A 27,620-nucleotide genomic window follows, 5' to 3' on the forward strand; every position below is an offset into this window, starting at 1 on the left:
CACCACGGTGTCCCCTTATCGCGTTACACGATCGACCTTTTGTTTCTGCGTTTCTTCTTGTCCCCCTCGGTCGGTTCACTGAGAGTCTGTACGCGGTCTCAGCTTCGCTCTTGCTGTAATCAAAAGGTTGCTGGGCGGTTCCACCGTTTGTTGCGACTGTTCCAGCTGGAAACAACATTTTATTATATTCCTGTCATTTAATTTAAACATCGTCATGCCAAACAGCTTTTCGATGGGCTTCGTTACTGACAACTTGGGGGGGGGGGGGGGGGGGGGGGGGGAAGAGGAGGAGGCAATTCGTCGAGCAATCTAATACGTTGATGTGTATACCCGACGCTACTAACTTGGAGCCCAGCGCCTCATACACAGCTGTCATTGTCGAGGTTTTTGTGTCTAAATCTGTCCTATTGGAAAACCTGGCTCAACATTTCGCCAGCATTGCAGCTAGGCTTCATCAAGCAAGGATCGAATGACATAATGACACTGGTACGTGTAGTATCGCACGATGTATGTATACCACACCACACTGGCAACGAAGTTGGCTGCAATGCTGACGAAACATTGGGATAGATTTTCCAAGAGGATGCGTATTACATTCGAAAATTTGTTTCAATGTTCTGGAAGCCAGATTTGCTTCGAATAACTTTTCTCCTCTTGGCTGAATGGCTACAAACATTTTCACAACTGTATAAACACAGAAAACACCCTACCGTCATTTCGATGTGTTTCGCCCTCTGTTCGATAGCCCTCTGTAACGCGGTTCTAGGATCGTCCTTGTAATTTTCTTCCCGATTTTTTTCAGCCTCCCTTCTCGAGGCAGCTTCCCTATGCTTCTCCAGCGCCCGTTGGAGCTCGCTCTTCTGATTCAGCACGCTCCTGCCGCTGGAGGAAAGTGAAAACCGATGCGGTTAGCTATAATAATTACGTGTCGGTCGGTCGTTTGCCGCGCGTGAAAATCACGACGACGTGAAAAACACGCGAACACCGTGGTTACGATCGTACAACGGCCGCGGTTAAATTGTAAAAGTGGGTGGGAATGAGTCACGGGGGGATAGAGAAGTTCGCACGCGTGTAACATCGACAGGAAACAATTTTCTCGATGATAAGCGTGCGAAACGCATCGAAAAGCATGTGCGTAAATTATTCTTTACGCGTATTTGTCACTTGACAAACAGATTTCGATGAAATTTACTAAATTGAATAATTGTATTGCATACCCAGATAGCACCGTACATCCAAAGGACGTCCGTTTCATGTTTAGTTTATATCTGGACGTCCTACATCCACTTTAGATACCCCTAGGAGGTTCGTAAGACTTAAATTTCGGATGGATTCGTTTAGTAATTTTGACATGACGTTTCTGTGCTATTTGGGATGTGTATACGCATCCCAGATTAGTAGACTTTTATCGCGAAATGTCCTACTTTCTCCAAAAGTCGTTTATAAAATGCGTGGCAACACTGTTGATATTAATTTTTCGACTAAATTAGTCGAGATACGATTACCTGTTACAATCGAGGCCAATCGTGACGAAATTTGTAAGCAAACGAGACGCTCTAATCGTGCAGAAACTTACACTTTTTGATTGAACAACAGCTCTCTACGAAGATCCTTATGGTTATTGGAATTGAGGTAGGGGTTGTACGGTTTTCTGGGCAAGATCAGGCCGTCCGGTCCCATGTGAGGAGCAGGTGGTGGCGGAGGTGGTACACCCAACACCGGTGCCATGCTTTTTCCTGCAAAAGTACAGTCTATCATTCGTGTCGTTGCGAAGGTAATTCTACACTCCACATGTACATACAGGAGGGTGGTTCTAAAATGGTTGGCGAGACTCTGGACTAGTGCACCGGCGATGTTTAAAAGTCGGTATCGGTAATTTATAAAATGTAAAGCACCGTTCGTTGACAGGCAATCTTTTTCGGGAATAATTATTCCACGATCCGAAACGTATAAAAATTTCCAAAAGCGTTTAGTAATCCACGAGTAGCCATTTCGTGAACAGCCTCGACGGATTATATCACCGCAAACAACGTGACACGTTTAAATCTCACTTTTGTTGTTTCCCGTGTAACGAACAAGCGTCCAGAACGTGGCCAAACATTTGAAAAGCACCCCTTCTTTTCGTGCACACGCGATCCATCTCCGTCGATGAGGAAGAGGCTTTTCCGCGTGTCAAAATTCCGGAAATAATTGCGGCGGGGAACGGAGGAGTAGAACACCGTCGCGGAGTCGAGTGTACATTTTTAACAGGACTATGCCTACGTGGGGGCTCGAATAGGATATCGCTTGCGGTTTTATTCACCCTCCAACGAGGCGATTCTCGCCCTGACGGAACCCTCCTCGCACATCACGGGGAATCGCACTGAAGCATTTCCGGCCTCGTCGTATCAAACGGCCAACTGCTATATACTTTTGCGCGGGGCTTCGCATAGCTGCTGCTAATCGGATATAGAAGTACACGAGGCACTGGGTGCCGGGTCAGTATCTACGTGCCATCCTGCTCTCAAGGTGAAGTGTAAACAATGCGTTTTTTTATTGCATAAAACCGAATATGTTCTCTAGCTAAGAAAGCTAGAAGAAACGAGAACGTGCTGGAAAAGTGGGCAAGTGAAGATGTTCCAAACTGAATAATCACGAATTTTTCGTCAAGTACTTATACGCGAACAATGTGTGTATGTATTCGGAACTCCCACGATTCCACGAAGTATTGCCGGTTAGAGGCAGCAGCTTGTAGCCGCGGTCGGAAAAGTATATCCCGATAGTCTAGGTCGTGATTTACGGCCAGCTGGAGCACATCTTTCTTCCGGTATACAGTTACGACCTCAAGAATTCCCGAAACCAGTTTCCTATTGCACGCCCGTATTAATCGCCGCGAATATCTCTGCCGGTTGCTCGATACCCAAAACACTCGATCTCGGGATCACAAACGATCGTTCACCTTTCACGGCGGCACCATCGACACCCCCGAATATCGATAACGATTCTTTCAAAACATCGACGACCACGATCGTTACACGACGTTCCCGGTTAAGATAACGGAAAGATATGCTAAAACATATCGTAATTTGTATTCCCGACAACGACGATGAACGTGTCACCATTTTCAACGAGACTGAATCCTGTGAATCTCTCTGTTTGTGAATGTCAACGATGACAGAGAAGTTTCGTGTCTCGTCTACGAAACTAAACTAGGAGAACAAACACACACCGGCGTCATAGTGTCGCGGCATTGCGCAATTAACGCGAGCTAGCCTTATTCTTTTCTCTCCCTCGGTTCAGGTCGCGTGGGAGGGAGGTGACCGGACAATCTCGCGTGACCTATCGACACGTTGAAAAACGGCACGATCGCGCCGCCGCCAGGAAAAAGAGGTTGCGAAAGTGAGTCACCGTTTCGTTGCTTGCTTGCTTGCGTGCGTGCGCCTCCAACAACCGCCGCACGATTTCGTGGAAATTGGAATGATGAGGTTGTTCGAGGAGATCTGCAAGTACAGTTTGGCTCCTTTTTGCTCCGTGTAATACGATCGTATCTCGTGACCGTATTTAGTCTCGCGGAAACCGGCCTACCTACCCGCTTGTAAAGCTTATCCTCCTGGTATCAGAACTGAAGAATCAGGGTTCTATTCTATTAGTGATTCATTATGTTTCAGAACAGTTTTCCATTCGAAAGAGACAACAACGATCTTCGGAAACTATTATAACAGACTATTACGCAATGTTAATCGTTACCTACTCGGGTGAAAATCTTGTTCGTTATTCCACAAATCGTACTGTATACAAATCTTGTTGCTTATTACAGCTCTATTACTTGTGTTTTGCATTTTCATGTAAGAAAACATCGAAATAACCCCTCTTTACACTAGTTAACCCTTTCGATGTTACGTCGACTGTACTCGCCATGAAAAAATGGCATATTTTTTGCAATTTTAATTGCAATTTAAAAAAATTTGTATCGTATTTAAAGTAAAATTTAGGTAAACCAAATACTATATTTGTAATTTTAACACGTATAGTATACTCGTCATAGCTTAAAAAATAATTAAGCACACAAGTGCACGTTTTCAAAATGAAATAAAGCACTTAAAGGGGTTAATTTCCACAACGAAGAACCATAGTCTAGGACGCCTCGTGTCACGATCGAAGATTGATTTCCCGTTTAACGATCTGTGCCACGCGATAACACGCGATATTCGTGTATCGACGACGGGGGGAGGAAAGGGGACAGTGACTTTCGCGAACGCGCATCAAAAGGGAAGAAGTGGATCGGATCCGCTTTAGTTCCATTTAACGAGCGAAAAGTGAATTTCACGGGCAAATATCTATCGAAGCGCGACCGGCCAGGTTGCTCGGGTAACGAGCGCGGATCTTTTGCGGATTCGCGGAATTAGGTTCCTCCGTTCGAGCGACACCATCGCCGCCACAATATCGAGAAATACGAGCGAGTCATAAAACGTGTCCAGCGAGAGCCAACGAAACGAAAGTAAAGAACATCGGTTGTCTGTCGTTCGAGGATTTTCTACCCGTAAAGCACTCTCGATCTTTCGGAATTTGGAATCGTGGCAGAATTTCCAAGCCAAAGGGATCCCCCACTGCGTGTCGCCGATGCACACGACTACTAACATCGTCGACTCTCGAGTTCTTTACATAAAACGTTTTCAATTTCCATTAAAAGCACACGGCTCGCTCGATTTTCTTCTCATGACTGGGCATCAGGCTAATGGCTAATTAAAGCCGACGCTAAAATGTTTGAAAGTGATTTGCGGCGAAAGCGCAATCGGGGTTACTCGTTCGATACATTAATTTCGACTTGATGGTTCTTGCTAAAGACCTATTTTCAATGACGAGGAGATATAAATTTCATACGTGGAAACCCCGTTCGAACGCTAAATCCTGGGTAACACAGAGTGGTGGGATCGCGATCGATTTGCAATATATCGAGGAACGCTCGTGGAGCGTGGTCCCTCGAGATTTAATGCCTGTCCGGGTAAGGATACCGCATAGAAAGAGAGAGACGTGGCGAGGGGCACAGAGAAGCGGCGAGCGAGCCGAAGAGAGGAGAGGAAAAAAAAATATAAAAATGCGGACCCAGTCAGGATGTAATTTTGAGGCAGATGTGCGGGTACGAGAGGGAGAGATCGTTGCACCGCGAGCAAAGCGCAGCTGAAGTAGCGTGAGAAAATGCGACGACCGCTCCGACAGATGATAATGACCGAAGGGCAAAGCCAGGGCCGTAACGATTTGGCGGATTCAACGAGAACCCGCGTGCTATAACCACGGTCGGCTGCTTCTTTTCCGAATTTCTCTGCTTGTGTTTAATATTAAACCCGATCGAACGGAGAATCAACCATTTTGGAGAATCAACCAATCTCATTAACTGTTTAAAGGTTGAGATGACGATCTTAGATACTGCTGCTTCTCACTGTGTATTGTTCGAATAAAATTCTGCTCAACTCTCACTACAGCAGTGGGACTAAAACGCGGAAGATGGACTCGTTCCCGGTAATCCAAGGGTGATAGTCGTTACATCAATCCGGGCTAGGCACCCCGTACGCGGTTTCCAACGTGTTCCTAATGTTAATGTATCTGCATTATAAGAAGGCGAACGCAACATTTGCATGTCGCACGCAATCTAGCGTTTCGCGGTATCGAGACGAGGAAAATTGCGCACGACAGGAAATACGAACAGATTATTATGAAAAAGAAAAAAAAACAAGGGCAATCTAACGAGAAGGTATACTAAGATCTATTGTAATGTTACTTTCTACAATATTACTGGAGAATATTGTTGGCCGGGGAGGGATGTGAAAGGATGTACGAAACTGGTAAACCGTAAACTGCAAATTGAATTATGTTAATTCGTACAATAAAGACCCACTGACACGGTGAAACGATAATCGGGCGCGGCGCGTTTGGCTGATTGATATTCAGGGTGCATCGAGGTGGAGGGGGGCTGTGGACAATACCGAACGGACGGTCGTGCAGCAGCGGGCATCTTTTTCAATCCATCGCAGATTTGGTCAATGAAACCAAAGCGCACCGACACTATCGTATCCAGCATGATCTGATGTGCCGCCTTTTATAGTCAGTTAAGGGTCTTTACGAGAGGATCATCGTAAACGGTAATGAGAATAAAAAAAAGAGAGAGAGATGCGTCGATGACGCGTGACTCACCGTTTGTTAAACCGTCGCAGCTGTCCGTGTCGCTCTTCAGACCGTTAGCGATCACCTGAAACACGTACGCTTGATTAACGGAGCGAATATGCGACAGTTAGTTATCAATGACAGATATATTCTTATTCTACGAGCGTCTCGCCTCGAATCTCGCTGAACCAGTTACGTGTTAATTTATGGCTCGTTAACCGTAGGAAATTGGAATTTCTACGACCAAAGATTACTGGTGTGAGCCAAGGATTAAGGAAACATTGAAGAGAATTTTCATGTACAAGGTATCATCTTTTTTTCCTTCTAGAGTAGAACTTTCGATTAACTATTAATCTCGTCTTGTCTAGAAAACAATATTATTAGGTGTACAAACTAATTCGTGGCCACCACAATTAATTACTGACTGCAAATCGTTATTATTTTTTCGAGAGGGATTCGCCAACTGCCCGAGAAATGGTGGGAAATATTTTCAAGACTAGAAAGTAGTTCTTTTTTTTGTAAATAAACAAGAAATCTATGAATAGAAGGTCACGAATTAATTTATCCACGAAATTGCAACTTGTTGAAGAATGAACCGCGGATAGAAACAACCGAAGTTCGAATATCACAAAGTAGATACAATATCGGGATAATACTGTATGTATACAGGTGAGCAGAAGGAACTTATTCATCCGTTCGCGAACAGATGAATGGCAAAGTGGTTTCCCGTCGCTGGCTCCTTTGCCCCGAAGGAAGAATCGAAAGTACGATCGTCGACGCATTATACAGTTTCCCTCGTGAGTCGTGACTCGTCATCGATGATTTCACCGCGATACCAGCGTGTCGTTGCAAGGCAGATACCGACGACGAAGACTGCTCGTTGCCGGTTACCATCGAGCGTGAATGCAATGTCAACGCGCGATGAATAAATAAAAATCTGCGAAACACGTTCGTTCGAGCGTTCCTTTCGTAACACGTTTTCTGCGACTAGTTCGTCGAAAAATGCGACGGAAACCGGTAAATACGATTATTACCGTTGAGACCTTCGGGGGTTTGCCAACAGTGTAAGTACATTTTTTTGAAAAAAGTTATTGCAACCGTTTCGCACGGCGTTACACAGCTGGTTTCGCCAGGGTTCCAGTGACACACTGCTGTTTACGATAGTATCATAAGCATCAACGTATCACGTTACACCCGAATCCCTTGGGCAGTAATAAAACTGCACGACTCAGTGGTGGGCTGTAAAAGCCTTTGGAAATCTCTGATTGTAAATACCAGAGAGCCACGTTTACACGCGAATCGTGAAACTTTCGGTGCGGTATTAGTATTTTTTTCTTTATTTTTTTCCATCCACCGTATCTACGAGACCCAGTTTATCGTGGAAACTTCCGCCCTCGATATCAGTGGTCGATAGGCGGTCACGTCCGAGTGAAGAACTATACGGAATGCTCGCGCGTGGTGAATCCACAGGTCGGCCGCCTCTGTCAATTCTTCGTATCGGGCACATTTGTCCGCCGATAGGAACCGTTTACATAAGTATCAGACGTTCGATTAATGTTTACGATACTGTTAACGAGCGGCGTTACTCAGCGGAAGTTCGTTCAAGGAAAGAAAACTATAACTCTGTCGTACGACTGATGGAACACCGTGTGTGTACGTAGAAGAGAGTGAAAGCCAGGCGAAAGTACAAAGAACGTGCGGAATCGGTAGCTTCATCGCAATTAAGTATTTATAACGTAACCGTGTGATCGATCGGTTTTCGTCTTATAACTGGACTCGATCGATGTTACACACAGGTGAAGGCGTATCGAACAAAGTTTATTCCGACGAATTTTTTCCGTTGCCAAAAGATCCACTCGCGACTAGGAAATTAGGTAGCTTCGTGTAGTCTTGCTGAAAGTTAGCACCGTGTGGCACAATAAACCAGAGATGCTTTTACCCTACTTTCCCGATGCATCGCCCCGCGTCGAGTCCGTTGTTTCGCGAAGCATCGAAAAAAAAAAAAGAAACAACGAGCCACCCGAGAAAACGGGTGCAAGGAGTCTCTCGCTGGGGCCAGCATTATGCAAGCACGTTCATGTCGAACAGCTATTGTCGCTATCTCTTTGTAGCACGATGCTGCGAAAGAACACCGGGGGCGCACAGGTGCATAAAAAACGCGAACGTAACAGGTTTTTACAAAGCGAACGATCGTTGTCTCGAGGCTGTGAAAGGAATCTCTCGAACGTCGCTCGACTTTGTCGCAGAAAGAAAAAAAATAAAATGGTCCTCGGAGCTTTGCTCCGAAATTATACGGTTGTCACTTCGCGAGCTATATGTACCACCTTCGATTTAACCACACTGATCACACATATGCACTAGAAGGTGTATTCGGTAATGCAATTTCCTAAGGTTTGCGCGTTTACTCCGTTGTAACTATAAGTCAAAAGCTACCTGCGACTCGTTCATTCTCGTTCGAGAACAGAACACCCAATGAGCTCATACACGTCGAATTGAAAACAGCATCGCAGGTGCGCACAGTCCGCGAACAAAGCACCAGCGGAAACAAAACGAATAGTTCTGAATCATTTAACGAACACCGTCGTCAAAGATCACATGCTTCGTTCGGAATCGTCTTAGAATCAACTCAGGCTTCCCACGTGAGTTTTCAAACTCGTACACTACACTATTTCCCGACTTCCCCTTTTTTCTTCCATCACGCGCGAAGAACCGAAGGAAACTGATTGTGAAGAAGAACGCGGAAAGGATCGGGGGATTCTCGTTCGCATTCCAAAGGTGCTTAGTTTCGGTACCCGCGTTGCACTACACTCGCTCGAAGAAAAAAAGAAAAGAGCAGCGCGTCGAAAAGCAGCGGGGGACGAGTTTACGAAGGCTAGGACAGGACAGAAGAACAGCTAATTGCTCGTCCACGGGCGTGAACGCGTGCGTAACGGCTCCGGAGGGCTCGCACGAGGAGGCCCAGGCCCCTATTCGTTCCTCGATGCTTGGGAGCGGCCGATACACGCGTCGTCTATCCGCTTCCTCGCCCCGCAGCGCGACCAGTGTGTGTTTACGTACGTATATGACGCGTCGGTTAAACGAGTTACGATGAGCTTTAGCCGGTGGGGGTCGCAAGTCCGGAAGGAAGTGGAAAATATTAACGTTTCTACGGAACAGGGGGAGCAGCAGCCGTGTCCTGACTGTCCTCGGCCGGTGGTTCTTTCGCATTGTGATCGATGTGAAAGGGCACTCCGAAAAGGGGGACTATACTACGTGTGACACTCTGCGGTTCCGGCAATGCGAGTACCGTTTCGGTCTCTGTGTTTATTTTTTTTACCTTTTCCTTTCTTCGTTTAAGAATCGTCCGAAAGAGACGCAGGGGGCCAAGCAGGTAGGCTAGCATTATTTTTCGGAAGGTGTAGGAATTCTTCCCGAAATCACAAGCTCTACCGCGCGTCTCATTTCCCTAGCCCCATCGTCTCTAACTGGTACATACGCTCCCGTTGATATTGCACGGCGGCGGCGGGGTGACTGCGACGGGAAGATCCGTGCGATTCAAAGGTCACCGACTCGAGAAGAGCCGCTGCTTGAAAATCAACCGGAGAAAACTTCATGTAAGCGATCAACGAGGACTCCGCGCTTTTTCTACCGGAACAATAGCCTCCGTGAGGAACTCGCGCGCGCGCGCGCGCACTCGCCTCTGCTCGATAGCAATAGAAGATAATATATTCCGGCGCAAAGAGGCGGGCACAGAGGAAGTCGATGCCGGGGACAATTATCCCGTCCCGAACGACACTGGGAAGACTGACGCAGCCGCCTCGTTTAAAACCGCAATTTCGACATTTTTTGCTGTCGCGTCTTTAAATCTTCGGTCGCGTCATTAAATATTCCTCGCTCGAAGTCACCGTACGTACGTATGGTGGTCAAGTTTAATTGCAAGTCTCTAGGCAGACGGTAAATCACTGAACTACTCGTGTTGTTTTTCGAATGGGGGTTATTTTGGTTTCTCGATACAAGGTAGTGTCCGATCCGAGTAAAGCCGTTTCGTGGATATCAAAGGACATAAGACGGTTCGAAGGGTCTTGAACTACCAACGATAAACCAATTTTTCGAGGAAGAAACAGATCAATCCTAGGTTGTATACACTGTATACTACAGGGTGCACCACGGAACGTAATCAGCTTAGATTATTCCACTGCTAGTTGTTCGATCGAACAATTTGTTTTGCATGTTTAACCATCGGTGCGGGTGTCGTAAATAGAACTACTAAGCAGTTGTTTCTTAACCGTTTACGCCACCATTTTTAAAGTTTCTTTGGTTTATCCATAAAAAAAACTGATGGTGACCTTGAGAATTCTGGAAAAAGAGGGTTATTGGAAATTTTGGCACAACCATCTTAAAACTCTCATTGAATCATGTTATATTAGCCAAGAAAATGTTCGATCGAACAGCTAGTAGTAGAATAATCTAAGCTGATCACATTTCGTGATCCTCCCTATATACACGAGGAATAACAACATCCCCTTCTGAAAGTGTAACAAAGAAATCGACGCGACGTCTCGGTGGTCGAAAGTAGCCGCGGGAGCGGTACATAACGTTCTAACGAGCAATAATTTCGTTCAGCTTCGACAGGTTACAGGATAAATCTTAATTCCCCGAGCGCTTTCACCGAAGCTTCAAACCTTCCGAGATCGTATCGTTTCCCCGGTGTTCATTGTATTCGCACGGGAGGCACGGGGAAACCAGCGGCGGCGGACACGCCAGGAACTCGTTCCTGCGGCCCCGAATGTGCTGGTGGCGGTCTCTTAACCGGCTCTTAATTGGACCTATTTATTGCTCCGACGATCCGATGGAAGGTAACGGCGCCGTCGTCGGTCTCGCGAACGTGGAAACCGCGGGAAAAAGCCATCCGAACAGAAAGTGCTTCGATTTGTAACCGATATTTCATTGCTAATGCAGCATCATCCTTTCGGTTCAGCGCGCGTCCGCGGAATAATAGGTCGGACGGAATTTATCGTCGACACTTTGACCGGCATTCGACACTCTACGGTGGTCATGGACGTCATCGATGACCAGCGACGTCATCGTTCATTCAAACACACTCGGCACAGAATAAAAACGATAATATCTGTAAACTGTGTTTCGGTACTGTTAACACGCTGTAACGTGAACCGATAAGCCTCCGTAGTTTCTATATAGTTTTTGAAAACCCGAAGCTGCATATTTGCAAACACGAAGATGCAACGTGGAGGAATGTTCGGGGGAGAAATAAAGCAAAAAATCGTAACGGGAATTTGGCGATTCGATGCATCGAAGAGGGACAGAACCGGGATTAACGGGTTCGATGCAGACGTAGAGGCGGAAATTTTGAAATAAAACAACCGGGTTCGCCGTTGATGCGCGTTATCCTCGAGACACCGCGTGCGCGAGCGGACGAGTGCATCGAATTGCAAAACACCTAGGAGACGTAAGTATGCACGCGGCGGTTCTCTCTCCGCTCATATGCTCGATTGCTTCGGGACGCATGTGGGCCTTTCAACGCGTTTTAAATCGATCCGCCTCTTTCGCAACGCGTAACGCACGCTCGGCGACGCGTGTCGCGGCCCCGATCGGGACCACGGCGTTTTCGTAAATATTTGAAAACAACTGACTGAAATCGTGGAAACGAATGCAAATCGACTGTGCCAGGCGACGGTAAGAATGCGAGAAGTAAATCGATGATACAAAACAAAATGAACCGCCAATGTTCTCTGGGCTGTTGGAGTTATATTCGACTTCAATTACTTTCTCTCTTACGAGCAGAATGTTCGGTAGTTCTGATAACATACAATGATGATACTCGATCACATGTTTGTCGAAAACACGTTCGAGTCTCCGCAAGTTGTCAAAGTTCACGCGTCTATCACTCTGTCAACGGAAATGTAACCAACTGTACGACAGTGGAACGAAGGTGCGATTATATGTATGCTCCACAAAGTTGGTCTCAACCCCTCGGTAGATCGTGTCACGATTAGTATGTAGTCTCGAACCACCAGTCTTCCTACATCAAAAAGACATTGCAACTATGTTTGGACGCGATTTATGGAACCGTCAGAATCATTTTCGTCTTCTACGCGAATTCCCGCGCCACAAGACTCTCTGCAGGCAGACACAGAATCCTCCTTTACTACTAAAAAGTAAACCTTAATTTTCAATCGGAATGTTTCGCGGATCAACGAGCCAGAGGATTCTCTACGAAACTTCGGATGTTTCGCGGGAGAATTCGAGAACGGTTATCGGTCAGGCCGAGAGCACTGGCACCGCGCACTTGGTCGGAACTGAAAAAGGGTGTGTACCTGACGGAGATACGAAGGAATCAGGCTGAGACGGAAATTAGCGCGTTTTTACTTTTACTGTTCCCGGCGTGTAGCGGCGGCGACGACGGCGTTCCGTTCGTAGAACTCGAGGCACTTGCCGCTCGTTCGAGCGCACCACGCAAACTGACAGGACGACAGCGCGCGGAGAACGCGGAGACACCGCGGCCGAACAGAGAGAAAAGGAGAGACAGAGAAAGAGAGGGAAGCGTTTGCTCTTCGTCTCGGTCATGCGAGCCATGTGCGTCGTAACGGGTACCGACCCCATGCTCGAGTTCTCCACGCACGTAAGCGTGCTTCTGATAATAGGAAGACGCTTCGACGACGGCGGCGCGCGGACCGTTCCGGGGGAGGAATTTATGGTTGTGGGGACAGATCGGAGCACAGTTTCGCGATTTCCCAATTTTTTCAATTACCACTTATAGTACCTTACAATTCTTCTTTGTGTACCCTCTAGAAATACCGTGGAATGTATGCATTCTTGAAGGTATTTATTACAAATTAACACATTTTTTCGAAAAATAAAGATACTTTTTTTGTATTTTATTCAAAAATGTTGAAACTATTAAATTTTGTCGTTCGTCACACGAGTTTCTTACAAGTTGTTGTAATTAGTTACTCGAGGAGACTCAAATATACAACCGCGAGTGTTTTTTAACACATCCATTTAACTCATCGATCTATGAACCGTATGTTAGTCCTTGGTATTAAGTCATATAAAAATAATGTTTCAAACTGTAGAAAGTATTGGAGGTCCAAACGGACCCAAGCACCACTGGCTGTACGAACATTAAAAATATCCGCCTTCCGTGGGTTGAACGAAATATAATTATTGTATATTCAGGAAGTAGGACGATACCAGGAAGCCAGAAGAATTTCCGCTTTTCAGAAGTGATTGAGAATCACTGGTCTTCTTCGAAGCAATTTAAAAAAATCACCGGACAAGACCAACACCCCTTATCTACTAAAATTAAGCAAAGCCAGAGAGCGGAGTCCTTCGATAACGGACGAATTCCGTAACGAAAGCTAGGCTGACTAATCTTCCAATGGATTAGTCATTGTCGGTCGACGACGTTCCGTTCATCGTCGCCCGGAGATGCGACGGCATTTCTATCTTTGCTTATTCCACGTAAAGTCGGACACTTTTTGGAGTAACATTTCGGATTTTGTTGAAACTTGGATGTGTTGTTGTCTTTAGTGATACATGTACATGTGTATGCGTATCATACACATGTGACCCGTACAAAACTCACCAGGTTAGAAGTCTTTTTCGATCGGTTAAAAATCGGAACCTCGATCGTTTGCTGGATAGATTACCGCGTTCATTATTTTGCGAACGGGGACCGTTGCGCAGTGGTCGATTCGATTCTCGAATCGGAGGAAATTAATCGGAACCGAGGCGAACACGCGCTATCTCGCACGATCGAGTGGCTTCGCGTAGGAAGTTACATACCTGTACGGAAAATGATTGCGTGTCGCGCGAGGAGCGAGTGTTTCGCCGGTCGGAGACGTTATCCGCTCGATGATCGCCGATCAGAGGATCTTAATGCATCGTCCATTTCGGAATTTCAACAGGGAGGAAGGGAAAGAAGACCGTAACCGAAAACCTCGATCCTTCTACACGGGGAAAAAGCGATCCTCGTCGAAAGCACCTGCGCGCGCGTTTCGATCGGTGTATACTTTCACTCTCTTCGCGATTCGAGGGGACCGGTCCGATCATTCGTTACACGACCATGCAAATCACCGGAAGTCCGTAGTTTAATCCGTTACGAGAGAGCATTCCGACTCAGGTTCTCTCCCGAACTTGTGCACACGAAACACACGTTGGTTTCGTCACGATGTTTATTAGCCGTCCACGACTACGAAGGTTTTACACACCTAGTTCGAAGATGCTCTCTCTTTCCCAATGAATCGATACGATACACCCAGATGATGGCCAACCGAGGAAAGGAACCCAAGGTGAGACGAAACGAGGATATCCGTCACTTTACGAGCACCGTATCGGATTTTACGTAATGTCCCTATATCAAAACAACGCGATTGGCCCGTGATTAGAGTCCGTTGGCAGGATAATCCTCGGAGAAAACAATGTGTCGACATCAATGATATTGGTTTCCTCTGTTTTGAAAACTCCCTTTGTGGAACTAATTAAAATAGGGTAAACAGAGTATGTCGCACTCATCGAGACATTACTGTATAACGACTCACACTAGCACTACCGATGATAAACGAACATCTATTTCGATCGGTCTATAAACATGACGAACGTTAGAAAATCCACAAATTTATAAATCAACTAATTTTTTCACTTTCGTATAGTAATAAAAGTTGCAAAAGATTCGAGGAAATATCATATATTGTTAGAACATTTTAATCTACATTATAAGAGTACCAACGAGTCATTTTAGTTGTTAGGTATAGTTCCAGGTGTTAAATCCTCTATTTCGCAGTCTAACAGGAGAGAATATATCGTCTCGATTCGACACCGATGAAACGTCGCTCCCGAATACCTTCGACTGGAATTAACTCGTAGCAGTGCGAAGAAAACGGAAAATACAGCTACTCGAAACGATTTATAGGGATCATAATTTCACGACGATGATTTCCAGTGCGCGATAACTCACAGTCGCGAAACAGCAACAAACGGTGTTCGCGGTGCGTTCACGGTAATCGAGCATACGGTGCTACACAGAATCACCTTCAGAATGTTTGAACACGCTTTCGTGGCGGTCGGCGTGTCAACGGGAGAAATTTTAATGCGGGTAATTATAATCGAAATATATATATATATACACAGAGCAAACGACTCGTCGCGACAATGCCGCCTGAAAAACAATAATGCCCTGTAATTAACGGGTTATTTCGCTGGTCCGGCCGGGTGCTTCTTAGCTATTTCTATTATACGATCTATAATTTCCTCGCGGAGTCGGCCGACAAATCAAAGCATCGCTCCTTCTCCGTCCCCTTGTCTTCTTCGTTCCGCTTCTTTTCCCTGCTTATTTCCTATTCAGTTACCTCTACTTCCTACCTGCTGCTCTCTAATTCTCCTCCATCGACTTACTTTACGTACATACTTCTGGCTAATATTTGCCGTCTTTACCAAAGGTATGATGGAATCACAGTTTCGCCGGAAACTTTTGCTACCCACTATATATATATATATATATGGGGGCACCAAAATCTTTCAAGTGTTTAGGACCACTAAACGTCAGAGAAGTCAAAAGAATATCGAAAATCTCATACACAGAGGTCAGGGATGTTGCACCCCCGACTTCGAAACACGGAAGCGCGAAATTCGATCGGACGACGGGTAGTAAGTGGACTCGCGTTAAATCTCTCGCTAGTTTCGAGAGAGGAGATCCGGGAGGGATTCGGTTTCGCTTTTTTCCGATTCTCAGGGAGGCGAGAAAACAAAGCTGCACACACCGACACGTTCGCTTTCTAAACGGTTGAACGAACCGTGTTCCCACCTTGGGAATATCCGACTGGCTGCATGATCAATCGACCGGAACCACCTTGGAGAAATGCTTAGGAAACGACGACAAATTATTTGGCGATGCCGGAAGTGCATCGATCGCCCCGGCTCTTTTCCCTCGCGCGCCCGCCTTGCCACGTTTCAATCGGTCTCGAGATTTCCGGTCTGTCGCGCTTCGATAGGCAGCACCCAGATCGATCCGATCCGATCCGATTCGATCCGATCCTTGCCTCTCCGTTTTCGGAGCGAACACTCCGTGTATATACCATTAACACGCAAAGGTCTATCAAGTTTTTCGTGTTCTCTCGATTCTGACACAAACAAGATTACAAGCTGTGGTATCTACTTAACTGCAACCGTATAATTTTACTGTCGCGTTCCACCGAAGTTTTTCATTCTTCGTTTGCAGATTTAGGAAAACCGGTTGGTTGCCAATTATAAAGGCGATTTCATTGACCGAATCTGTGAATTTTGCATCACCTCTAATTAGGGAATTTAACGGTGAAACGCATGAAAAGTGGGCGATGGATTTCACGAAAGGCGGAGTGGCTCGACGAGCGTGGCTTGCAACTTTTCAATTAGCCGCAATTTCCGGATCGTCGCGATCGATCATCACAGGGCGCGCATCTACGAGGCAGCCCCACCATCAGCATCGCGACATTTCACCTCGATTACAGTCTGCGCAAACTATCGACTATCGTCGGAGCCGCCTCGCCCTCGAGGGGTTCGTACCTATGCGGTGGATACGATAACGAGATCATAAATTCGTGTTTCACGATCTTTTTACGCGATGTTACATCAAGCGCGGGGCGCTAGTTTATAGACTATTTAATGCGGGGGAAAAAAAAGACAAAAGGCTCGCGGAATGCTGCACCAGACCGTGCGAATAAGTGGTGATAAAGTTGTATTTACGCGGAAGGACAATAAACGACGAATCTCGAATCGGAAATTTCTAATTTCCTTTTCTTCCCCGTTTTCACCCTATGCTTTTCTTTCTGGAGCACAACTTTCGACTGTTCACTCGTGCGTGGAGATAACTCTTATATCATTCGAGTATCATTTCTCAATTTCTTTGAATCTTGATAAAAAGCCTTTGAATTCTTCTCTCCGATATGCAACGGTGACGTGATTATTCATGGTATTGTTTCCCCCTGATTAATCTCTGTACAACATCATTTAATCGTTTTACTTGCGAGGCAAGCAGCGCTATATTTAAATCTATGTTATGTCCCAACTAGAAATGTGCAAGCAATTTCTGTCTAAGAAATAAAGATTAACACGTGCAAATGTCTTTTAAGGTAAATTCAATTTTATTTAGAAAAATGTTCATTTATTCGTCGAGCTGTTTATATATAATTGGTAGCAATCATTCTCTGCGAAATTGCAAATATCAACAATAAAAGAGTAAATACCGTAAGACTGAAAATGAAAGCACTTATCGTGCGCGTATCTTGAAGGATAAAGTATGCATTAACTTCCTACCATTGGAGAATTTCGAGGAGCGGTGATAGAGAGTGAGCAGTGTCGTCTTGTTTGGAAAGTAAGAGAACTGGTTTCGAATACAGCTCGTAAGAGCGATCTTTGTACCAACGATCGTAATACTGCGACGAAAACAATGATTGAATGAAGCGGTTCTTTAATACGGGCTCTCGCTTCGTCGAGCCGGTAGCTCGTTGTCGGAATTAATCTGCCAATAATTACTTCCCACGAGTCGAGCGTAGAGCGCAGACGCTCAATAAAACGTACCCGTAGGGCTTCGTAACTAACAATGGGCATCGGTCTATTCACGTTTTCCATTGGAACTCTATCAGTTGCTCCCGGTGATTATCTTCTTATCAGAATAGGCTGCACAGTCGGATTCTGAAGTTCTGGTATCGATAGACTTCCCAACGAAATGATAATCGATAGGTATCGTTAAAAGTCAGAAACAAATTGTGTCAAACTTTGTCGTGTCCATTCTTCGACCATGTTTTACTTATACGTATTATATTCGTTTCTTAAATTAGATTGAATTAAACAGAACCCAAATGTATCGATTTAAACGAACATAAATCAAAGTATTGAATACTGGAAGCAAAGAAGTTCGAACTACCCTACAAAATTATACCAAAGCACATAAATCAAACTCAGACATAGTAGTTAAATTTTAAAAAACCTGGTATATCGTCAAAGTCCATCAAGTATTGTGAAGAATCACCAAACATCGTCCAATAACTAAAAACATCGAACCTGATCGATTCCTACCAAATTCAATAAATGCACGAAATTTGATCAACATACATCGAATTATACTACACTAACAATATTTATATACAATACTTTACATAACTTGTAAGCATGGTCAAATTAAAGCATACTAAAAAGAACTCGGTGAAACGAAACCTGTCGCGATAAATTTTATATTTAGTAATCGATTTGAATATTCATTATAGATTTAAGTGTGGGAAATGCAACTGATATTAACCGTAGCACTGATCCAGTTCTAGCAGCTGCCCACCACTATACGCACATTTCAGAAGCAAAATTTTATGCAAATATGTCGGCCACACAGTTACATCAAAATAAGTTTGCGAAATCCGCCGTACTAGCACGTCACATTTTCCATGTCAGGAGGTTTCGTATTAAACGCTTTTTGCATCTTAAATGCAGCATGAAGTCTTTCTCTTGCCGGACAAAATATCACAATGTGCTGCGTTCTGTGTTTCTAGAAAGTAAAACGTCGCTGCACGCTAAGTTTGGGACGGTTGACTCTTCCTCGAGCGCGACACAATGTTCGCATTGAACAATAGCAATTGCACTTGCTCTCTCTTTCTCTTTACGCGTCACGATTGCGCGGCAGCTAATTACGAGGATTATTATTCGTTTCATCGAACATTGCTTCCTGCAAAAGTTCTAGCGATTACGAACAATCGGAACGCATCGAGCAATGTTTCCCGATTGTAGTCCTACGCTCGTCGACGTGGCAGAAATTTGCATACGTCCCCTTATGCAACTAAATAAACCAATGGAGGCAAGCCTTCGATCGCTACGGGACATAAAACAATGATGCTAAGGGGCGCGTGATTCGATACAGGGTGTTCGTAAACTTTCCGGTTTATTGGCATCGGGGACGGAAGACAACCCATTGCGATAACAACGATCAAAGGAAGTATTGTTCGTGTTCGTGGACAGCAGATAAACTTAACGACGAGTTGACTATTTGAAAAATTGTCGACGAAGCAATTCCAGTCCCATCTCGATAAAAGATAACCGAGTCATTATACCGGGATTAAGAGTGGAGAAGTTTCAAGACTGCCGCTCCCTTCGACGGTATACGTATACAGGGAGGCTCCTAAATGACGAACCGCGTTTACATAGTTATCATCCCGTAATCAAACGGCAAATATCTCTGGATCCGAATGTCGTGGAAAAAGCGAACGAGGCCAGGGGTTCACGGGGGAAATGATTTATTATTCCGACCACGACGTTGTCAGGCAGCAAGATGAATCCTAGGCCCGCTGGTCGCGTGACGGCCGTGCTTTCTACATTGTAAAACGTGGTAACGTTTCAAAATATCAAATAATAACAGAATCGTGTAGCCGTTTTCGCTATCACGCGAGACCATCATTGTTGATTTCGATCGCGAACGATGGAAACGAGATCAGTGGAACCGGAATCGTAATTTCCTTTACGCGAAAGAAGAAATCGTAAACGAACGGAATCAAATCTGTATCCGAACGATTGATTTCCTGATTAAAAGGAAAAAAAAGAAAAAGATTCGCGATGCTACGAAGAAAATGAAATTTCTCCGGTTGGCGCGAGAAGCTAACTCGTATATCAGAATCCAGAGCGAGGTTATTGGCACCGAGTCTGTTATCGAACGACTATTCGCAACGCCAAATCAAATGCACACGGTTCGTGTTTATCGTTATTACGTTTTATTACCAGTGGTATATTATTGGACAAACTACAAGCGGGAATCGGTGAATTTTACACATTTCATAACCTCGTCTCACTTTCTGATTACACAGCGTGATATCACGTTTTAGATACCTTGATTAATTACGCTAATTTACGATCGACAAACAGTCGTTATTACTATTTCTCAATGTAATCGTGAATTTGCAGTTTCTCTTTCGCGTAGATAGATTGAATTTCACATGGCAAACGAAATTACATCAATTTACATGCAAGAAAAAACAACTGCGTTTCTGGCTCCAGTTTTGGCAATAAAAAAAAAGTCCCCTGTTTTTTCCATCCCTCTATCTTCGATGACGGAAATTCAGTTGAATAACTAATAAGAGGCAAACGCACCTGTTACTGGTCTTTATGAAAAATTGATACGCTCGTAAAATTACCGAGCACGGAATTTGTTATTATCATACCAGGAAACACGATGTTACGTTTCTCGGAAGAACTCGGTGAAACATAACACGGCACGCGTATTACGTCACGTTTCGTTCAATTGTGTAAACCGTGGAACAATCATGGGGATACCAAGGAAAACGAGAATCAAAGGTAAAGGGTGTAAAACGTGGTGTCACGAATTTCGCGATCAAAGAAGGGTAAATGATGGTAACCGTGAAAAATGGGCTTATTATATTCAAGTGTTCCAGCGCCCGCGGAATACATTGAGAAGAACACAAAGGGAAAAGAGGAATCGTACGGAAGAGTAAGGTCTGCAAAGTGGAAGAGGCAGGTTCAGAATCTCGTGGTGTGCTACTGTCTACGTGTCTACGACTCAGCCGAAACAATGGGGCAAGTGCACTTTTGCCTGACTCTCGCCTGAATGCACACCGCGGCGAACCATTGCCAAGATTAATTTGACAATAATTACTTCCGACGAGCTTGAAAAGGTGGAAACGATACTTGCCTACGCCGTCTAGAAAGAATCGTTATGAAATTGTTGATAATCATTCTCACCTTCGGGAACTCGTTCGTCGCTGATTCGCTATCCGATAAACAAATCTCTCTTGTGCTCGTAAAAGCGTAATCCGTGCTCTGTTACAGAAGTTTACGACTTTGCTACGTGGTTTGTAATGGTATTAGAAAGTTTGTAATTCGCCGGTGGTTCCGTCGGGGAATGAAAATAATAAAACAAAAGCGAAACGAAGGCGACGGCGATCCAGGTGCCGGTGGACGACGGATTTGCCAATCCATGCACTTGGAATTGCGAGCAAACAGCATTAAAACGAGATTTGAGCGTACCGTGAGCGCACGCAATCCAGTAAACAAATTTCATAATAATCCCAACTTGTTTATCGAGCGAACATTCGTGTTCCAAGTCTTTTCGAACGCCGTGACCGCTATATGCCCTCACCTATTAAATTTATTTGCATGCACATAAATTAAAGCACAAGCTTGTGAACCTTAACAAACACGCGGCTACACGAACAAACGTCTACGAATAAATTCTCACGGCAGCGGATTAACGATTGGAAATAAAAATTGCTGGAATGAGAAATGGACAAACTCCCTACGTGCCAAATTATTCAAAATAAAGAAAGATATGTAGAATAACGAATGCCCCAATATTAGTCATAGAAAAGACCAAGTAATCATTACACGATTTAGAATTGGTCACTCAGATATCTCACATCTCTATAAAATCACAAAAACTCTTCCAATTCTTTGTAATTCCAGTAATCTAATACTATTTATCGAACACATCATCCATGATTGCCCAGCGTTTCAAACACAACGGCAAGCCTTCAACATCCCAACTAATCTTAGTGACTGCCTCAATAACCAAACGAACATTGCGCTCGTTCTTGCGTTTCTCAGAACTATAGGTTTATATTATGAAATCTAAATGTTATCACACTCATATATGTATTCTAGCTCTATCCCTTGCTTGCTATTGCATCAGCAAAACTCGACATGTATCCACTATATGACTGTTTATCAAAATGTGGTCGCTAATGACCTTGATGTTAATGCGACCTTTATAAATAAACAATACTAAAAAAAAGAAAAGGTTAATTGTTTTCTTCCGACGAAAGGAACGCGGGTTCGGTGGAATAAAATTCGAGAAAACACGTTCCAATTTTTCTTCGCCCTGAATCTCGCAATGTTACAAACTCGCGTTACGTGTGTATCGAATGAGTATACCCGACTGAACACGAATGAAGCGACACCGAGAGGGGTCAATGTAGTTAAATTAAAACACGTTTTCCTTGCTAACGCGATCGGCCGTGCGGTTTTCGTACCTCGATCACCTTTGTGTCGTTCAAAATGACTGGCCGCAGCCGCCGCCGTTCTAACAACCTTACGCGATAACCTCACCTACGGAATCTAGTTCTGAACGCAGCCCAACCAGTTTGTCGGTTAATTAATGCTGCGCGAAACTGGTAGAGTCTTGCGCTTTCGACGTGCACCGGGCCGTTTATCCCGTCTGTTGGCCGTTTATCCCGCGCAGTTCTACATCTTTACGCCACCAATTGATTGCTGTTATATGAATTCTTAATGATCCGCGACCGGATATAAGCTCGTGCTGTTCAGGTTCTGGCGGCAAAATTTCAATATTTGCTTCATCGACCGATCCAGACGAAGGGAACGTGTTCCACTGACCACGGATTATTTTTATTCTCGCTCGCGACTCTCTCGCTGATACGAAAGACGGGTCTGGGTTAGGTGTAGGTGTGTGCGTCGAAACAGACCGCCGACGAGTTCACCGATACCAATCATAGACTTCGGCTAATCGACTCCCTGTCTCTTATTAATTATTCAAACATGATCGGTTCAAGGTCCACGGTTTCCGCGGTGTACACACGCAATCTCCGGTGAACGTTTTACAATCGTAAAATCGGCTGAATATGCGACGAACACGGGGAGATACAGTCGATCTCGTCGAGATACGCCGTAGGAGAATTAGGTTTCTCCTAGAACCGGAAGGCGATCTACGATGAAAGTATTCGACCTTCTAACAGGTGCTCGCACGTTTTTCCAAACAGGCCGATAAATTCGGCGTTGAAAGTGAAAACGTGAGTGCGTGTGTGTGTTTGGAAAGAGTCCCGGCCAGTACGATTGAAATTCTCGGCAAGAGAACACGAGGATACACGCGACAAACGGAGAAAGTTCATTCAGGACTGAATTCAATGAGGACCGTCTGCGACTCCGCGAAATTGCAGTGTCCGCGACGGCGAGTCGGTTCCGAAGACAGGGTATAGACGTCGTTGCGTTTCGCAATTAACGACGTCCACGCGTAACGCGTTCTTCGTTATGAAATAGCCAAGAATTTCGTTTTCACGTTCCAAGGAGCGCGTGGGTGTGGCACGCGGTTGTTCGGCCACGCAGATACAAACGATCTCACGCGTTATGCAACACGCGTCACCGCAACAAAACGGAGTCGACGCGTTTCACGATCGACGATGTGGTATGCATGCATGCGTCGTAATTCTCGCGCCTGTGACGTATTATATACCTACCGTCGCGTGTCACGACTCACGACGTGTCGTCGTGAACTCCAGCGAACACACGAAATTTCAAGGGCGAGTGTCGTTACCGGGTCGCGAGCTGACAGACGTCTCTGCGCGCTATCTACCACTTGCGATGCCTGTTATCTCTTGTTTTATGTAAATGATGCTTTGCTTTTACATGTATCGAGATATATGCCGTGAACAATTTGCGTCATTAAGAACGATCGAAGATTAAGATGCTTGCGACTGATCGACGACGAAGGGAAGATATTTCAATTGGGATACATACGTACACAGTGGAGCACCCCGTTATCCCGATGCTCTAGTATTCGAGCCCGTCCATTATCCGAGCGAAGCACGTTCTTGCGGGATATTCTTTCTTTTGTGCTCGACATTCTTTTATAATGGTTAACGCCAACTTTTCATTGTAAAATTTTAATGAAAAACTGACAGACAATGTTCTGTCGTAAAATCAATCGGATAGATCGTTGTGTAACAGAGATGTAAAGAACGATGTCGAAAAAAAAATGAGTAATTTATACGGTGGCCAATGTACCTATAAGAAGCTAAGATATAAGTTGCCGAGAACGAAATTGAATAAATGAATAATGATGACACTCTTCACAACTCTCGCTATAATACACAGCAGGCTATAAAGTTATCGAAAGAATTACTTAAAACCAAAGAAACCGGGTTGAAGATTATGTTTCTGAAAATAGTATTCCTACACAATCTTAAGTATTCGTGGCCGCTGGAACAGGTTTAAGGTGATACGAACCACAAGAAGAAAGTAACCCCGCAGAACTGTTCGCTTTAAACGTATACGCGATCCGACGGGTCAGAAGGAATGGAATTTATTTAAGCTTTCTTCTCCACGTTACGAACAAACGGAGATCGTAAAACGTGGAAGAAATGTAACCACGCGAATCATCGTGTATGACGAGTAATTCGGATAATCGAGGCAGCACCACACCAGCAATTTCTAGACACCTGCTGAAAGTGAGCCAGGTGCTGCTCCGAACAAAAATACGGTCGAAATACACGGGACACGGGTAAAGGAGACGGGGACTGTTACCCTCAAGCGAACCACAAGCTTTTTCTGTCGTCGATAAAGTGCGGAACGGAGAATTAATCGATGGAAAAAGTCACTCACTGAAGCGTCGGAGGATCACGAAGGCGCACAGAGAGGCAAAAAGGATCCTCCTTCTAGAAGGAAAGACACTCGGCAGAATCACGAGGCTGCGAAGCGCGCTCCCGGAGAAAAATGTTCAAAGCACGAGCGTAAACATCGAACTGAAGCTGCCAGGCAAGCTGCACCGCAACACCAACCTAGGCCCGACCTTAATAAGCTGCTTTCACACCGAATGCTGCGCGCACTGGCGATCACTTCGATGGAAGACGAACTTCGAGCAGTGTCAAGGTAGTAGGTCCCCGACTGTTCCTCGTTAAACACAAAAGACAGTTACGCATGAATGAGAGTCGATTCCTACGATAAAGAGGGGAAAAAATTCTTAAGAGATTTTTATTCGTAGTTTGCGCCTAAAAGTGAAAATAAACTCGATCGGTTTGTGATTGTTAGATTTTTCGTATTGCAAATTTCGATACGCGATCTACGCACCGGTTAAAATCATTTCACTAGGCATGTAATTAACGAAGCGCCGATTAAATATTTATCCTGTCGTCGTTCGTGGCTATGTTCTCTCGGAGTCCATAATTACACGGCCCCGAAATAGCAGGTTCCTCGTCAATATTTTAACATAGCCGGTCAATGACCCGTGCCTCTGTTGCTAGCGTATATTCGGAGCTAATTTCCCTGCAGATCTTTACGTACTTCCGTCATGCTCGCATTGTACGTGCTATTTGCAGTCCGTCACAAATTGCTAGCCTCTAGACTTCACGGTGGTGTATATAAACGTAGGGCGTTTAATTGTAAAGCGAGCAAACGAAACGGGTTCCCGAACGATAGTCCAGTTTCGTAGAAATAGATACAAATTGAAAATTCGATACGGTAACATACTTACTGTATTCGAGGGAAAAAGAAAAAGAGGACAAAGATTCGATCGATCGGAGGAAATGGAATTCTTTTGGTCGTGGAGGGTGGCTCGGTGTGAATACAACTTAAATCGAATTCCGCACAAAGGAAGGCATTCGATGGAAAAGAACCTGCACCGAACCCGACAGAGGCCCGCATCTTCCAGGTCCGAACCTAATTCATCTTAGGGCCCTGCGGTCCCACAATCACGTCGGATTTCACAGCAAATACGACTCTTCCGAGAATTTCTGAACGGAAGCGTCTAACATTCAGGCTCCCCTGTACCGTTGTCCGAGGGATGTTCCGACAAACGCCTTTCTGCGATTCACGATTTCTTTTCAGCCAAAACGGACGCTATTAATCGAGAGGTTACCTTCAAAACACTTTCATCCACCGATCGATAAATGTTTCCACTTCGTGTGACGCGTAAAAGCGTACCGTAATTGCGAACATGGATATAATTTCCCCGCGATCTTCACGTCTGGCGAAGTAAAAGCGGTCACCTCAAGGACGATTCAGTCGAGCGATATTTAATCACGGGAATACGCGCAACAATAAATCGTCGCAGAATCCGAGTCGCATTTGATCTCAAATAACTCTCTCTTTCACTGATTCACGATACGTCTACGCCGCGCGAGAAATCTCACGATTAGTTTAAATCCCACTCTGCCAGTTGTAATTTCGCGGTTTGCTCGCAAATGTATTCCACGAAGAAACTCTTGTTTCGTCTTCGAAGGTAAATGTATGAAAGCTTTGAAACCGTACAACGTATTGTGACAGAATGATTTTTTAAGTTTCTCACGGATATAACAACAGATTTCAGAATGTTGATCTTCGAATGATGTCTAATACGTAAATATGCCACCTTTGCAAAATTATATAAGAATTGCAGCTTTAAGTAGGAAGTAATAACATGTACAGCAACAGAGGTGACAGTTCGACATCCATCAGATACGCCCAAATGTAAAAAAAATTGAAATATCATTCTCTTGGTCAAGGTCGTACAAAGGTCAAGACACTACGTGCTACGCTGTACACTTTACAAAAGAAGACGCATCGTCTGGTTGAGAGAACACTGATCTTCGAAAATTAAACGGGGTTTTGAGTAAAAATATTACGTATCGTAATACATATCTAATCTTTTCAAACCAACACTTGCTACCCGAATTTCTTACAAACGTAAACACAGTAAGAACATATGTAGAATGAAAATTAGAAGACGTTTAATCAGCCAAGCTCGAAACAACTGACAATCTAATAATAGGTGTAGTACGCAAAAAGGAATAGTTACAACATACCTTATGGTCGTGACGCCCGGATGAAGGCACTTTGTCGGAGAGTTCCTTTAAGAATTTCTCGGCGCTCGTGCTAGTTTGAAGGTCAGACTGTCCGACTATATCGGCTTCCTTGATGCTATCGTCTTGAACGGAATCAGACGACGCACTTTCCCGACCGGCCGGATTGCCTTTCTCCTTTTTCCGAGTCTCCCGGTCCTTCTCAAGGATCTCCGACTCACTGAAGCACTTCTCGAAACTTGAGGCCCGATGAAGGATCGTCGGTGAGTTCGGAGTCGATTTTGAAAATTCGAGCTCGTTTTTTAAACTGTTGGCGCCCCTGTTGCATATTCGTGGTGGATCCTGATCGCGAAACGTTCTACGCTGACCCTTGGCTATCTCGCACATTTTTATAACCTTCTATCTTAACAGGAGTCGATCGAACTTCTCATGTTTCTTTTGTGAAAATATTAAAGGTAAAAACTCTTCTCGGAAACCTTAACCCAAAAATGATACATCACGAAACATTATTTCCCATTCATTGAACAACCACGACAAAATACAAACATTATTGTTGCGTTCTAACGAAAGGACTGGATATACTCGACAATTCAAATTTAACCAATCATGAATGTACTACTGATAATGGAATAACACTCTGTCTAGCATGGCAAATTGTGGATATGGCAGAAACGCGAATGAAAAACCAATGTGAAAATGTTTCGTAAGAACGTTCCTTCTTAGGTCGTCGAAACGTCATTGATTTCGTTGACGGAGCGGATACTAACCGGTTTCAAACAAGTGTTTTTCTTAACGGACAGAGCCAGCCTTATTTTGCAACGCACAATACTTCCGCAAGGTAGAGAGACGCGAACGGTACTATCTCGCCAAGGGCCAAACGAGTCATGCGTCATACGGAAGGACATCTGTTGCCCTTTTCCCTCGACCCCCTGTCCAAACGTATCCTTTGTC

At 44.7% G+C, this 27,620-nt stretch overlaps 1 protein-coding gene across 3 annotated transcripts; it reads right to left on the reverse strand.

The window, feature by feature from the left end:
• On the reverse strand, positions 1-24,602 carry LOC107186888 (protein FAM107B). Of its 3 annotated transcripts, none has more exons than XM_015574847.1 (5): positions 24,496-24,602; positions 6,169-6,223; positions 1,577-1,736; positions 711-876; positions 1-165 (listed from the first exon to the last, which is right to left on the reverse strand). In XM_015574847.1, the coding sequence occupies exons 3-5, from the start codon at positions 1,726-1,728 to the stop codon at positions 76-78; spliced, it is 408 nt and encodes a 135-aa protein (XP_015430333.1). In that variant the 5' UTR covers positions 1,729-1,736; positions 6,169-6,223; positions 24,496-24,602; the 3' UTR covers positions 1-75. The 3 variants fall into 3 exon arrangements, with proteins under 3 accessions (XP_015430333.1, XP_015430331.1, XP_015430332.1); XM_015574845.1 differs by having other exon boundaries at positions 711-882; XM_015574846.1 differs by lacking the exons at positions 6,169-6,223; positions 24,496-24,602 and adding an exon at positions 2,303-2,346 and having other exon boundaries at positions 711-882.
• Between the last annotated feature and the right edge of the window lie 3,018 nt (positions 24,603-27,620).

This window comes from Dufourea novaeangliae, unplaced genomic scaffold (genome assembly GCF_001272555.1).
Source record: "Dufourea novaeangliae isolate 0120121106 unplaced genomic scaffold, ASM127255v1 scaffold81, whole genome shotgun sequence".
NCBI lineage: Eukaryota > Metazoa > Arthropoda > Insecta > Hymenoptera > Halictidae > Dufourea > Dufourea novaeangliae.